At 64.8% G+C, this 14,507-nt stretch overlaps 1 protein-coding gene and 1 long non-coding RNA gene across 4 annotated transcripts in view; one reads left to right on the top strand and one right to left on the bottom strand.

Moving 5' to 3' along the window:
- Window positions 1–14,507, top strand: part of LOC127054394 (uncharacterized) — a 57,565-nt gene that overhangs the window by 18,102 nt on the left and 24,956 nt on the right. The window contains exon 2 of the long non-coding RNA XR_007775237.1: window positions 9,611–9,653. This is a non-coding gene — a long non-coding RNA (uncharacterized LOC127054394). The remainder of the gene's footprint in view (window positions 1–9,610; window positions 9,654–14,507) is intronic.
- On the bottom strand, window positions 395–13,982 carry UBTD1 (ubiquitin domain containing 1). Of its 3 annotated transcripts, none has more exons than XM_050960504.1 (4): window positions 13,847–13,982; window positions 3,811–4,038; window positions 1,077–1,426; window positions 395–627 (listed from the first exon to the last, which is right to left on the bottom strand). In XM_050960504.1, the coding sequence occupies exons 1-4, from the start codon at window positions 13,914–13,916 to the stop codon at window positions 406–408; spliced, it is 870 nt and encodes a 289-aa protein (XP_050816461.1). In that variant the 5' UTR covers window positions 13,917–13,982; the 3' UTR covers window positions 395–405. The 3 variants fall into 3 exon arrangements, with proteins under 3 accessions (XP_050816461.1, XP_050816463.1, XP_050816464.1); XM_050960506.1 differs by lacking the exon at window positions 13,847–13,982 and adding an exon at window positions 12,385–13,113; XM_050960507.1 differs by lacking the exon at window positions 395–627 and having other exon boundaries at window positions 732–1,426.

Below are 14,507 nucleotides of genomic sequence, written 5' to 3'. Positions count from 1 at the left end.
TGGGGGGCTGGGCTGGGGGTCAGGGCTGGATGGGTTGGGCTTGAGAGGGGGACACGCACTGGGGATGAAAGGGGCTGGGGTGTCTAGTGGTTACAGCAGTGGTTGGGCACCAGGATGCCTGGGCTCAATTCTCAGTTCTGCTCTAGTGACCGGGGAGTCGCTGGCTCTGTGCCTCTGTTTCCCCGTTTGATGACATGGGAAAAGCAGTGGGGTGGGTGGCTCTGAGCTATGAGGGGTGGGGGGGTAGGGGTGAGGCCGTTACCCTGTCCCGCAGGGGCCAAGGGCTGGGCTTGGACGGGGCAGCTGTAAGGAGCAGTCCCAGGTGTGCCATGCAGCCTGGCCAGCCCATGCCTGTGCCCCAGCCGACGTGAAAGCAGGTGCTGGAGGCAGCGGGGCCGGGAAAAGCTAAAAAGGATTTATTGATAAATACGCAGACCCATAGACACCGGGAGAGCTGTCCCCTGCCTGGCCCCACCCAATGCCTGGCCTGCCTGGGAGGTGCCAGGTGACATGCGGCAGGGCCAAGTGTCCAGGCTGGCTCGCCCCAGGAGCTGGGCTTGGGAGGGCAGCCCGAGGTGCCAGGCGCCCTGGGCACCGCAGGGTCCCGGCGCCCTGGGAATGCGGCTCCTGCAGGAAGAGATTTGGTCTCAAATCTCAAAACCATTTCATGAGAGTGTCCAAGTGCCGATGGGGTGAGACAGGCTCCACCCATCCCACAGCCCTGCCCACCCCGGCAGCCCTTCCAGAGACTGCTGGGTACACCTCCACCAGGGACAGGGCTTTGAGGGGGCTGCTGTGTTCTGATGCCAGTGAGCCCCCACCCCGCACCTGCAGCACGAAGGGGCGGGGAGGATCGACGCAGAGCAGAGGCGAGCGCAAGCTCCGTGGGTGCAGCTCTGCCCGGGGCTGTGTGCCTAGCCGTGCCTGGCGGGCGAGTGCAGGCTGTCGCCTCTGGGCTGGAAACTCAGTTTGCCAGCTCAGAGGGCCCTGCTGGGTTTCCGTGAGGCCCAGCAGCCCCTGCGCCCGTCAGCCGGCCCGGCTCAGTTCCTGGGCACCAGCGGCTGGTTCACAATCACCTGGATGACAAAGTCCTTCTGGATCTTGGCTTCGTGCAGCCGCGTGCGGTCCGTCAGCAGCTTGCCGGAGAAGAACCAGCGCTGCCAGCCCGGCTCGATGCCCTCCTGCGCCTGCAGCTGCTTCTTCAGCTGCCCCACGGTGTCGGCCATGCTGGCGCTCAGCCGCAGGTCCTTGCCGGTGGAGAGCCGCACCTTGAGCGGGAACTCACGCCGGGCGCTGGGCGCCGGCTCCGGGGGCTCCGTGCTCTCGTCACCACCCCGCTCCAGGATGAGGTTGGCAGGTGGCACCAGGCAGTACACGGGCAGCTGGTAGCGGTTCCCCAGCTCGTCGTAGCACTCGGTCAGGGACCCTGCGGGGGAGCCGGAGATGCCAGCGAAGGGATGAGAGGAAGGAGCTGGAGACAGCTACAGCACAGACCCCTCTGCTGGTGCCCCTCAATCCCAACCCACAGCCCCGGCTAGCCCAGCCCTGGGGTCCCCGCAGCTCTGCCCTACCAGTGCCCCTCAATCCCAATCCATGGCCCCCACCAGCCCAGTCCTGCCCCCTCGCTCTGCCCTACCAGTGCCCCTCAATCCCAACCCACAGCCCCGGCTAGCCCAGCCCTGGGGTCCCCTTGCCCCCAAAATAGCTCTGATGGTGCCCCTCAATTCCAATCTGCAGCCCGATGGTATTCCAGCCCAGAACACTCAAAATCCATCTCCTGAAGCCCCTTTCCCGCATTTCCCTGCCTCTGCAGATCCCCCAGCCCGTGTGCCAGGGGGAGTGCGGCCTCTCAGCCACCATGGCTCAGTGCCTGGGTGCCAGGGGTCAGAGGGATTCTCCTTTTGGGATCTAAGAGCTGCCTGAGGGAGCTGGGGCTCCGGGACTCGACACAGCCAGGACCTCCTGAGCTGCACAGCTCTGAGGCTCTTTATCTGAGTCTGGGAGAAGCCACCAACCTGAGCCACGTGAGTTGCCCACGTGCCTGGAGCTGAGCTGAGGGAGATCCCGATCCTGGATGGGCAGAGTGGGATTGGGAGCCTTTGCCCCCAGCACCCCCAGAGCAGAGCTGGGGCACAGGGATCCCCTGTGGGTGGATGGTGTGGGTCCAGTGATGACCGGTGGGACACTGCCCCATATTCATCCTAATGGTATGATTATGACATAATTATGATGCACCTTGTACAAACTGTGTCATGTGGGGTGTCAACGGAAAAGTGATGATTTGCTGAATGAGATTCTCCTATTTGTAGGCTTGTATCATTTGTCTCTCTGGAGCTATGACTACTGACCATGTAGCTGTATTTCAAATGCGCTTGCTCTGGGTAACACCCACAACTAGCCTTTCAGGTACAGCACGTGCTAATGGCCCATCAACAGAAACTACGGGCCCTGGAAAAGGCTCGTCCTCACCTGGGGACCCTTCAGACAGCCTGTGGATAATGGCGGCTGTGACTGGGGGATGCACGCAAGGGCATGTGACCAGACCACGTGATACTGAACTCCAGTTTGGAACCTGTATTTTCCCACAAACTGAGCTGAGCACCTGGCTTGGATCAAAGTGATCCCGCCCTGTGGAAAAACTAAACGGGGAAAGTGACACCACCAAGGGGCTTCACTCCCTCTACAACTCAACACCTGAGGACCAAAGAGTGAACTATGCCCATGTTGGAAGAGCCGATTCCTGCCCGGGTACAGAACACCGACAAACTGCTTGTACTAGCTAACAGGATGAGACGCTGTTTGAGTCAAATCCTATCTCGTATATTAGGCTGAGATTGCGTTTTGGTTATTTGCTGGGTAATCTACTTTGATCTGTTTGCTGTCATTTATACTCACTTAAAATCGATCTTTTGGTAGTTAATAAACCTGCTTCATGTTTTATCTTAACCTGTGTGTCTTTGAGTGAAGCGTTAGGGAATCTCAGCTCTGTAACAAAGGCTGGTGTGTATCTTCCCCACAGCGAGGGGGCAGCAGGCTAATTAACGAGCTTGCACTGTACACATCCCTGAGCGGCGCAGGCCGGTATCATTCTGGGTTTATGCTCCAGCAGGGGTGCCAGGCTCAGGAGCTGGGACATTGGCTGGTGCCTCAATACCTGGCCTAGGTAAAGCACTCAGGTGACTCAGCTGGGTGTGTGGCACCACCTACTGTTGTGTTGGGTAATAACAGCAGGAGGGATAGCTCAGTGGTTTGAGCATTGGCCTGCTAAACCCAGGGCTGCGAGCTCAATCCCTAAGGGGGCCATCTAGGGATCTGGGGCAAAATCAGTACTTGGTCCTGCTAGTGAAGGCAGGGGCTGGACTCGCTGACCTTCTGAGGGCCCTTCCAGCTCTAGGAGAGAGGTATACCTCGGTATAGTTTTTTTATAATGGGCCCAAAGGGGCTGGCTGTGTGTCATCAGCAGGAGTCTGAGTGGCCAGTCCAGCTGAATGGTTTGGGGGCAGAGCGGTTCCAACAGCTTCCAGGCTTCACCCTGGGGGTACAGACCATCTCAGTCACCCCGTCACTGGGTTCCAGCGGCTCCTCCAGTGCAGGGCCCACTCCTGGGTCACCCCCTGGCCAACATGTCCCCCTCCTACCCCGCCGGCCCCAAGTCCCTGCCCATGTTCCCCTCCTACCCTGCTGGCCCAAAGTCTCTGTCCTCCTCCCACATCCTCTCCCAGGTCCCCATCCTGCCTGATGTGTCCACAGCATGTCCCCCTCCCACCCCGCTGGCCCCAGGTTCCTGCCCCACATCCCCATCCTGCCTACCGTGGGGCAGGGTGATACTGGCGCCATCCAGGATGGCCTGGGCCAGCCCGTGGTCGTTGGCCTCCACAGCGTAGGCAGCCGCCTTCAGAGCATCCCAGATCTCCTTGCGGCCCTCGAAGGCAGGTGCCGTGTCCCAGAACTCGTCCCGCTTGCTGCGCAGCTGCCCGTCCGTCATGGGGTAGTCGCTCTTCCATTTGGGCCGTTCCTTCCGCAGGGGCTCATTGCGGCCTGGGGGGGGGAAGGGAAGAGAGCTCAGCAGGGGCCCCGAGCCAGCACCCGCCCCAAGACCCTTCCCCCACCCCCACTGCCCCTGCCGCCATCACAGCTGGGCCCGCACCCGCCTGCAGACCCTGCCCCCCCCAATGCCCCTGCCCCCATCACATCTGGGCCAGCACCCGCCTGCAGACCCTGCCCCCCCCAGTGCCCCTGCCCCCCCACTGCCCCTGCCGCCATCACAGCCGGGCCCGCACCCGCCTGCAGACCCTGCCCCCCCCAGTGCCCCTGCCGCCATCACAGCTGGGCCAGCACCCGCCCCAAGACCCTTCCCCCACCCCCACTGCCCCTGCCGCCATCACAGCTGGGCCAGCACCCGCCTGCAGACCCTGCCCCCCCCCCCCACAGCCGGGCCAGCACCCGCCTGCAGACCCTGCCCCCCCCAGTGCCCCTGCCCCCATCACAGCCGGGCCAGCACCCGCCTGCAGACCCTGCCCCCCCCAGTGCCCCTGCCCCCATCACATCTGGGCCCGCACCCGCCTGCAGACCCTGCCCCCCCCAGTGCCCCTGCCGCCATCACAGCTGGGCCAGCACCCGCCCCAAGACCCTTCCCCCACCCCCACTGCCCCTGCCGCCATCACAGCTGGGCCAGCACCCACCTGCAGACCCTGCCCCCCCCCCAGTGCCCCTGCCCCCATCACACCTGGGCCAGCACCCGCCTGCAGACCCTGCCCCCCCCAGTGCCCCTGCCCCCATCACATCTGGGCCCGCACCCGCCTGCAGACCCTGCCCCCCCCAGTGCCCCTGCCCCCATCACAGCCGGGCCCGCACCCGCCTGCAGACCCTGCCCCCCCCCCCAGTGCCCCTGCCCCCATCACAGCCGGGCCAGCACCCGCCTGCAGACCCTGCCCCCCCCAGTGCCCCTGCCCCCATCACATCTGGGCCCGCACCCGCCTGCAGACCCTGCCCCCCCCAGTGCCCCTGCCGCCATCACAGCTGGGCCAGCACCCGCCCCAAGACCCTTCCCCCACCCCCACTGCCCCTGCCGCCATCACAGCTGGGCCAGCACCCACCTGCAGACCCTGCCCCCCCCAGTGCCCCTGCCCCCATCACACCTGGGCCAGCACCCGCCTGCAGACCCTGCCCCCCCCCAGTGCCCCTGCCCCCATCACATCTGGGCCCGCACCCGCCTGCAGACCCTGCCCCCCCCAGTGCCCCTGCCCCCATCACAGCCGGGCCCGCACCTATCTGCAGACCCTGCCCCCCCCAGTGCCCCTGCCCCCATCACAGCTGGGCCAGCACCCACCTGCAGACCCTGCCCCCCCCCAGTGCCCCTGCCCCCATCACATCTGGGCCCGCACCCGCCTGCAGACCCTGCCCCCCCCCAGTGCCCCTGCCCCCATCACAGCCGGGCCTGCACCCGCCTGCAGACCCTGCCCCCCCCAGTGCCCCTGCCCCCATCACAGCCGGGCCCGCACCTATCTGCAGACCCCTGCCCCCATCCCAGTCTGAATCCACACTCGCTCCCCTCCCCCACGCAGGACTGACCCCACAGGTACCAGGCAGTGCCCACAGGGCAGGCCAGGCCCAGCCCTAGCCCTGTCCCCGGAGCCACAGCCTCACTCGGTCCCAGCTGAGGGGAAGGACTGGGGCAGGCCCTGCAGGCAAGGCCTGGGGAGGGTCAGTCGCCTGGGCTGAGGCCACCTGCACTAGCTGGGGGCTCCCTGGGGGCACTGTCCCACAAGCAGGAATGGGGGACATTGAGGCACGAGGCATGCTGGGGCAAGGAAAGGGGCGGGAGGAGCTTCAGGGGGTAGATATTGAGTGTTCTGGGCTGGGCTGTCAGGAGTGAGGGGCAGCATTCCTCAGGTCCCAGGGACCCTGCCCAGCCCCCTTGCAGGGCACAGCTGCAGTACACAAACCAGCCCCCTCCCTGGCTCTCCCTCACCCTCAGAGGGGCCTGCAGGTTTCTGGCTCCCCCGCTAATGGGAACAGATGCAGCTCCCACCATCAGGAGAGGCCTGGCTGGGAGCCAGGCGCCCGTGCCCCTGCCAGTCGGCTGCTCTAATCCCACCCTGTCAGGCAGCCGCAGGGACTGAGAGGCCCCCTGGCAAGGGCAGTATTTATAGCTCAGGGAATTAGCCAGAGTCAGAGCGGGGGGATTACAGGGCTGAGCCACTCCTGGGGGCCGGGGAGGAACAGACAAGAAAGGATGCACTGGGACTAATGTACGGGGCTGCCTGGACTCCTGGGTTCTCTTCCTGCCCGCCATGTGTGACCTTGGGCAAGTCGCTGCCCAGGGCTCAGTTTCCCCATCTGTAGAAGAGGCATGGTGCCCCCTGGTACAAGGTGGGTGGCGTAACTCACCCGCGGGTTAGAAAGGGACTGGCTGCTGGCCAGGGCACCATCACAAGAGGACTGCCACCAGGCCGGCACAAGGGAGACCCACAGCGGGGGCCTGAAAGCCAGGGAACAAGCCATGCAGGTGCAGCCTGTGTGTCAGCAGCCAGTTCGTTGGTTGGTCTTGTGACTTTGAGCCCAGGCAGCAGCCCCGGGCACAGGGATCAGGGCACATACCCAGCCCTCTCCCTGCCGCCTGGCCAGGCGGACCTGCTGGGAGCCCTGCAGGGAGCTCCTGGAGGCAGCCCCATGCCCGCCAGTGCCAGCCCTGTCTCCCGCAGCAAGAACCCACCCCCAGCTTTCCTGGCTGAGGAGGCAGGCGCTGCCCCACTGGGCTCCTCTTGCTCTGCATTCAGGGGCCGCAGGGCACACGGAGAAAGGCTGCTCCTGGGTGTGTGTACAGGGCACACTAGACAGCTGAGCTCCCCCAGGGACCATGGGCACAGCTGGGTAAGCCAGTGTGTGCCAGCAATCTGTGCTAAGCAGAGCAATGCCCTGGACATGCTGCTCTGTGTGCTAGACGTTCAAACCCACTCTGCAAGAATGGGGATAGCGCCCAGGCAGGGAGTGCAGGGGGCACCTGTCGGGGGCTGTAGCCCAGGGAGCGGGGTGCCGAGGGCAGGAGTCCCAGCCCCCCATGCTCTGCAGCCCGAGCCAGAGGCCAGGCGCCCCTGAGACGGAGTGAGGCAGTGCCGTGTGACACAGGACAAGGGCAGAGATCACAGCTGCCCTGGGCCAGGCCAAGCCAGCTGCATCAGGGCTGCGGGGGACTCTGAAGGACGAAAGACTGGGAGAGCAGCTGCAGCCGGGACTCATCCACTCCCCTGTGCTCCGGTGCATGAACACAGCTCGCCCACAGGACCAGCCTGCAGTGCGCACTGCAGTGCTGCCATGGGCCAGCACGGCCTGGGACACAGGACACCCCACTGCCAAAAGGAGTGGAGCCACAAGCCCAGTGTCAGGCCAAGAGCATAGCCCAGGCAGCTCCGGGACCCTCTGGGCAGGGCCGGGGAGGCAGGACCCAAGCACCACAAACACACTAGAGACACTGCGAGGACACAGCCCCTGGCCCGCCCTCTGGCATGGCCAGGGTTGGGGCCCCCTCGCCGCAAGGCTCTGCTCCTCTGCAGAGAAAGGGCCCCAGGACCCATCCCTTGAGTGCAGGGTGCCAGGGCCCCTGGCCATCACAGCCTGGGCTGCCCTCATCCCTCTGGGCGCAGCCTAGGTGGCCCCAGACGCCCCTGGCTGTAGTGAGGGCCGAGCTCGGATCCAATTCAGTTTCAAGGCCCAGCACCGAGCCAGCAGGTCCCGCTATGAGGGAGCCGTGCATGGGGCCAACAGCACCCACATCTCTCCGCACCCCCTGAGCTGCTCAGCACCCAGAGGAGTGCCTGCAGACACCACAGTTCCCTCCGGTGTGGGGCGGTGCCCACGGGGCCAGTGAGTTCAGCTCCAGCCCTGGCAGGGCCAACCCAGCTCCTTCTTCCCAGACACAGTAGCTGCCCCACGGATTAGGGTGATGGGGCCAGAGACTGTTGGTGAAGGCCTTCAAAGGCCTGCCCGGCCTGGGCATCAGAGCCAGGGTGTGTGCCACTCGCAGCTCTCTCGCGCCCCAGAAGCAGGTGCATTTCTGACGTGCGCTCGACTCCTGCAGGGCAGAGCAATAGTGATGTCTCAGGCGCTGCCACCCCTGAGGCTGGCCAGGGCCGCTCCCCGCAGCACTCAGGGCTTGGTCTGTGCGGAGCCCTACGGCCCCAGCCGGCCATCACTCCCTCTCTGCTCCCCTCACAAGGGGACAGCCAGAAGCTGACAGCGAGTAGGGGCCCAGGCCAGGCCGGCGTGGGAGGTCGGTCAGAGACATGGCAAGAGCGCACCGTGCCCGGCGCAGGCAGGCCCCGCAGGGAGCTAGGCCCAGGTAGGCAGGGAGGCAGGAGTGAAGCCTGTTCTATTTATCGCTATCTCTAATCGCCTTGTGCTGCTCTATTCCTGGCCCGGGCAGCCCCCGCCCCCGCCAGCTCCCAGGGCCTCCCACAGGAAAACCGAGACAGGTTGGGCCACTCCTTGCACTTGAGGCCAGGCCAACAGGATCCAGGGTGCTGGCAGCTTGCCCTTCGCCCCCGTCGCCCAAGGCCACCCTGTTCCCCACCCCTCCTAGCTGGCCCGGATCCCCAACCAGCGACATCGCTCCCCACAGCGCCAGGGACGGACGAAGCGCAGCCAATCCTTGGCCCCTGGAACGAGAGCAGCTCCGCAGAGACCCAGCGCCCGCACATGTCCCCTGGCCTGACCCCTCACCAGCTAGGGCAGCACATGGGGAGCTCTAGGGCAGGGGCTTGGCCCAGGCTGGCCCCATGCACCAGCTGTAGAGGCAATCCCAGGGGGCTGCGGTCAGTGTGTAGCTGTCACATCCCAGTGGCCCTCTGGCTAGCCCGGCAGAGACAGCAAGGGCAGGCTAGGGGGCTGGGCTGCTGCAGGGCACGTGGGGGGCAGAGGCTGTGAGTCAGGGCCAACATGCCCCTTTCCCCATCATGCAGGGAGGGGATTCAACCCTTCGGCACTGGGCCTGGGCCGGCACCCTGGTACGGGGCCGGTACCCTGGTACCCCAGCAGGAAGTGATGCTGGGAACCCCCCACACCCGTCCCCTGGCGCACACCAGCGCTGCGGGGAGGGGCTGCAGGGCGCACTGCCCCCTGCTGGTTCCCTGGCCCATGCAGCAGTGGTGTCTATGGCTTTGCACAGGGCAGCGCTGGGCATAGCCCCTCTGGGTCAGCACCGCCCCCAGTGCTCCAGCCCCACGCTAGGGCGGGCAGCGCACTCTCCCCTGAGTCGGGGCACAGCGACATGGTGCAGCACTTGGGAGCATGAACCATTGCTGAAGAGCCCCTAGCAAGTCTCACAAGACCTAGGGAAATGCAATGCTGGCTCCCGCCGCCCCTGCAGCTTCAAGGGAGACGCTTGCCTGAAAGCCGCTGCACAGAGCTGATGGGGCTAGGGCATGTGAGCTCAGCAGCCTGTGGAACTCACTGACACAGGAGGTAACTCAGGCAGGAAGCCCCAAACGGGTACAGCGGGTACCTGGTGTCACGGAGTGTGGGGGAGTCCAGCCCTGCACCCCTCTTCCTGGGACCCACAGTGACTCTCGGCCAGCCAGTAAAACAGAAGGTTTATTGGACAACAGGAACACAGGTTACAGCAGGGCTTGCAGGCACAGTCAGGACCCCTCCACCGAGTCCTTCTGGGCTTTCAGGGTGCTTGGATCCTAGCTAGGATACCCTGAATTCCGCCCACCCAGCCCCCAGCCCAAACTCAAACTGCTTCCCTCCTGCCACTCCCTTCCTTTGTCCCCTTCCCGGACAAAGGTGTTGACCTTTCCCCTCCCTTACCTAGCTCAGGTTACAGGCCCTGGCATCGTCCATCCCCTAAAGTCCTCCCCTGCTCTCCCACTCCCCACACAGACAGTCCCTACTCCATCACACCTGGCTAAGGTCGGCAGCTGGGATAGTAGTTACAGGGATCTGGGGTAAATCCTGCAGGACGTGAGTGCCATGCACAGATGTGGGGCAGGAGGGACAGGGAACCCCAGAGGGAAGAAAGGGCCCAGCCTGAAATGCCAGGTCACCAGGCATGTGTTGGAAAGACATGGGATGCCAGGGCTGGGGGAGGGGGGGACTGCTCCGAGGGAGCATGTTTGGCTGCCTGTCCCCCTCCTCTGGGCTGGGAGTGGCACGCTCTGACCTCAGTGCAACGGCCTGGGGAGGAGGCCCACGAACTCTACAGCGTGACCCCCGATGAACAGATCCCAGCATGCAATGCTCTACCCCAACTGCCAGCCTGGTTCACGCGTCTCCGTGGGCTGCACCTTCATCAAACCTGCTCCATCCCACACCAGTTAGCTGCAGTCCTGGGGCTCCTGCCATGCAGCGAGAGCACCGGGGCAAGAGGCCAGGAGCCAGCCCTGTCTCCCATGCACGCAGTCAGGTGCTGTCCCAGCTAAAAGGGCCGACCTGTACCCCACACGCAGCGAGTGACTTTCCCGAGGAGCTCTGTGCTCCCAGCTTCACAGCACCTAGTCCACAGGATCCCCTGGGGAGACTTCCCTGCTGCCCTGTCTGAGCCCTTGGGTGGGAAAGCATGAGGAGTGCTGCAGGGCAGACGTTCTGCAGGAAAACCTAAGCAGTCAGCATGCCTGGTGGGGAGCTGATGGGCTGGGGACAGCAGAAGGTGACCCAGCCGAGGCCCGCTGGTGCTCACAGCTGGGGCCCACAGGAATGCAGACCTGGTTTCACAGAGAAGCTGCTGGTCCACCCTCAGATCCCCAGCACCCCCAACTCAGACCCCAGGCCAGTCGCTGCCCATGCCCCGAATGGCAGGAGGGGGCGAGGTGTCAGTCCGGCCACAAGAGCGAAGGCCTCCTCCAGGCTCCGCTCTCTCAGCGCCGCCCTTGGGGGGACCATGCACATGGCAGAGGGTGGGCGAGCTCCCATGGGGCCAGGCAGGAGCCCAGCTCCCACTCCCCAGCCCATGGCTAAGTTCAGGAGTTTGAAAATCGACTTGGGCCGGGGGTGCAACAAGAGGGCAGTGCAGCCACACCTGGGACAAGGGCTAGACTCTCAGACTGGGGGGCCAAGGCGAGGCCCCCTGATCTCCCCGTGGCTTTGAAGGGAGCAGGGGGCACCCAGCCCCCAGCTTGGGAGCTCGGCAGCAAGGAGCTGTTTGTGAAGCACCTTGCAAGGCCACGCAGCTGCAAATACGAACAGAGCTGGGACCCCTGGCTAATTAATGCCTGCATGCTTGTGAGGAGTTCCAGGGCCAGGGCTCTGCAGAGGGGCTAATTAGGGTATTTGCAGCTGCCACAGTGGGAGTCGTGACCCTGGGGAAAGGAGGCAGGAGCGCAGCAGGTGGAGGGAGCTGTGCACGGGGCGCTGTTCCTGCAGCGGGGCCAGATGCTGCGTTATTAGAGTGGCGGCTCTGCTCCGCACGCCTGAGCGCCGCACAGAGGCCCACACCCAATCTTCCTGTACCGCTGGCACCAGGCAATGAGCTCACAGGGTGGCAGAGCTCACACCTGCCACAAGCTAGGGGGAAAGGCAGTGAGGACAGACCCAAGCCGGGAGAGCCCAGGCACCAATCACCCTCACAGTCCTGCAGCCACCTTGGCACAGCCGCACTGGGCACAGCTCAGAGGCTGGGAGAAGCAGACCCTGGGTAAGTGAAGCTGCTTTAGCAGCGGCAGGTCCATTTTCCCATCCAGCTGTGAGCAGCAGCACCCCTCACCCCTCTCCATGAGGCCTCTTCCCCACCCACCGGAGCCTGGACGCTGGCACCAAGCACCCGGCAGGCTCAGCGCCAGCTTGGGCAGGCTGCAGCCTAATGTCCCAGGGAGCACCCAGCAGCAGTTAGTTTTGCCAATGCTAGAGCAGGGCTGCTCGGTGCCTGGGCACTGGAACCGCTGGGCTGCCTGGTGTCCAATAGCCAACTCTGGCAGTGCGTTTCCTCCACTGCCCACCTCGGCTGTGCCAGCGCTCACAAGGATACGCTGGTTGGGTCTGGGGCCCTGGCTGCTGGCATTCTGCAGAAAAACCCCTCTGGCTCCAAGCCTGTCTGTGCTCAGGTCCTGGAGCCACACTGGGATTCTCCTCCCTGGGAAGGTGTCGCTCAGTCCCTGTTCCCCACCCTGTGACCCCGCTGCCTTTTCTCCTTTCCTGCTTCCCACAAACAGAGTAGTTATCACCAGTGCGTGACAGGAAGGGAGCGTGAGTCAGCCCCATAGCCACCCTGCCCCCACTCCTGGTGTGGCTGGTGCATGGAATGCTTGGAGCTGCTTATCACGGGCGGGAGGGTGTAATCTGCGGTCACACCATGCAGTCACAGCCCTCCCACAGTCCCCAGGTACACCACTAATTAAACATCACAACACCTCTGTGAGGGAGGGAGGGACAGGCAAGGATCACTTCACCCACCACTGATATGCATCCACCTCTGAGGTGCAGCATGGCAGCTGTGTAACAGCGATGGTACAAGAGCTCAGGAAACAGAGCAACACACACCACAGCCAGCTGAAACTGCAGGAGAATGTACAGACAAAGCCCTTCTCCGGTCAGAAGTCAGCCAGCAAACTGAGGTTCACAAAACAACACTTCCCAGAAGAGTCCCAGGGGATCTTTAAGGTCATGAGCAGCCAGAGTCTCTTCCACTGAATCACTAGCACAACACCCCTTCTCCCAACACTTGGCTTCCCTGCAGTTCTCCCATCCAAATGTTGACCAAGAACAGCCCTGCTTAGCCCAAGATCTGACAGGGCCCCAGCAGGGGACAGCCCACGTGCAGGGCTGTGCTCTGTGGGGCCTTTCCTGGGGAAGGGCGGTAGATAATCAGACTTGGGTGGGTATTTGGGTTTGTTGCTAGCTGACTCAGTCTAGTCCACAAGGTTTGCACTTGCACAATCCCAACAACATGTCAACAGGAACTCCTCTGAGAACGCTTCCAATACACAACTCCAGCTGCTCGCTCTCCGGCAGCTCCCGGAGAAGGGGGCTTGGAATAGCCCCCAAACAAAGTTTTAAGGCACCTGAAGCACTGGCAGAAGAGGCCCCTTTTCCTGTAGGTGGATAAAGAACCGGGACAGAATCTGCTGCGTCGTTTTCAGGAAATACCAAAGCAGAACAGATCAGGAGGATCCTGCCAGCAGGACAGTGTTACACGGATTGTACACGGGTCTGTCACACAGAGCAGATAGCCTGAGCGCCAGCCACAGGTGGGAGCTGCCTAACACCCAGCTAGGCTGCCGGGTTTCCCCGGCTGAGCTGCGGGGACTGGGGTCCCCCTTGGCTGGCAAACACGCCGCGGTGACTCGGGCAGAGCAGGGTGCTGGGCCAGCCTGGGTCCGTGCCCGGCAGGCACGGAGAGTCCCCTGAAATGGGAGCCCAGGGAGCAAGGGCAGCAGCCGGCAGGGGAGACTCCGCCCGGGGGGGGTCCCAGGGGCTGGAAGCCGGGGGGGGTCCCAGGGGCTGGAAGCCGGGGGTGCGAAGCCGAGGGGGTCCCGGGGGCTGAGGGAGGCAAGCCGGGCTGGAAGCCGGGCTGGAAGCCGGGTGGGGGGGCCCTGGGGGCGGGAAGCCGGGGGGGTGTCCCGGGGGCTGTGTGACGGGAGTTACCCCGCGGCCCCCCCAGCACGCACCGAGCGCAGGGTCCCCGCTCACCTGCTCGCTTGCGGGGGTGTCCCGGGGGCGGGAAGCCGGGGCGGAGGGGGGTGTCCCGGGGGCGGGAAGCCGGGGCGGAGGGGGGTGTCCCGGGGGCGGGAGGAGGCGAAGCCGGGGGGGTTGTCCCGGGGGCGGGAAGCCGGGGCAGGGGGGGTGTCCCGGGGGCTGTGTGACGGGAGTTACCCCGCGGCCCCCCCAGCACGCACCGCGCAGGGTCCCCGCTCACCTGCTCGCTTGCGGGGGGGGCCCGGGGCCGGCGGGCGCTCCCCGCGCGGCCGCCCCACGCAGCTGCCCATGGCGGAGGCTCCTGCCGGGGGATGCCCGGGCCGGGCCCTGCAGCCGCTGCCCGCCCGACCCGCACCGGCTCTGCCCGGAGAGCCCCGCCCCCGGGACACGTGACGGAGACTCGCAGCCCCGCCCCGGGCCAGGCAGGACCAATGGGAGTGTGTATGTGGGGTGTGACCCCGCCCCCGGGCCGGGCCGGACCAATGGGACTCTGTATATGGGGGGGCTGGGTGTGACCCCGCCCCCAGGCCAGACCAATGGGAGTGTGTGTATGGGGAGGGCTGGGTGTGACCCCGCCCCGGGCCGGACCGGACCAATGGGAGTGTGTGTATGGGGAGGGCTGAGTGTGACCCCGGCCCCCAAGGCCTGCTCCGGGCTCGGCTCGGACACTGTCACAGCCGCGGGCGGGAGGTCCTGATCCCCTTTACCCTCGGCCCCACCCGCCCCCTGAGCCCCACCCGATGGCAGTCACAGGCCCCACCCTTAATCCAAGCTCCTCCCCCCAGCACTGAGTCTGCCCTTCCGCGCACGCGCACTAGCAGCTCCCGGGCTCGTTTGTCACATGACACAGTTTGTCCCGCCTGTCCAACGTGACGGGAGGG

The sequence above is a fragment of the Gopherus flavomarginatus genome, chromosome 6, assembly GCF_025201925.1.
Source record: "Gopherus flavomarginatus isolate rGopFla2 chromosome 6, rGopFla2.mat.asm, whole genome shotgun sequence".
Classification (NCBI taxonomy): Eukaryota; Metazoa; Chordata; order Testudines; family Testudinidae; genus Gopherus; species Gopherus flavomarginatus.
This window is presented reverse-complemented; position numbering and strand designations above follow the sequence as displayed.

Bases quoted from the DNA above. Each gene is read 5' to 3' on its own strand.
- UBTD1 (XM_050960504.1), bottom strand. From the start codon at position 13,916: ATGGGCAGCTGCGTGGGGCGGCCGCGCGGGGAGCGCCCGCCGGCCCCG. The intron at 4,039-13,846 runs GTGAGCGGGGAC...TCCCCCCCCCAG, and splicing joins CCCCCCCCGCAAGCGAGCAG to GCCGCAATGAGCCCCTGCGG. The intron at 628-1,076 runs GTGATTGTGAAC...CTCTTCCTGCAG, and splicing joins AGAAGGACTTTGTCATCCAG to GAGCCGCATTCCCAGGGCGC.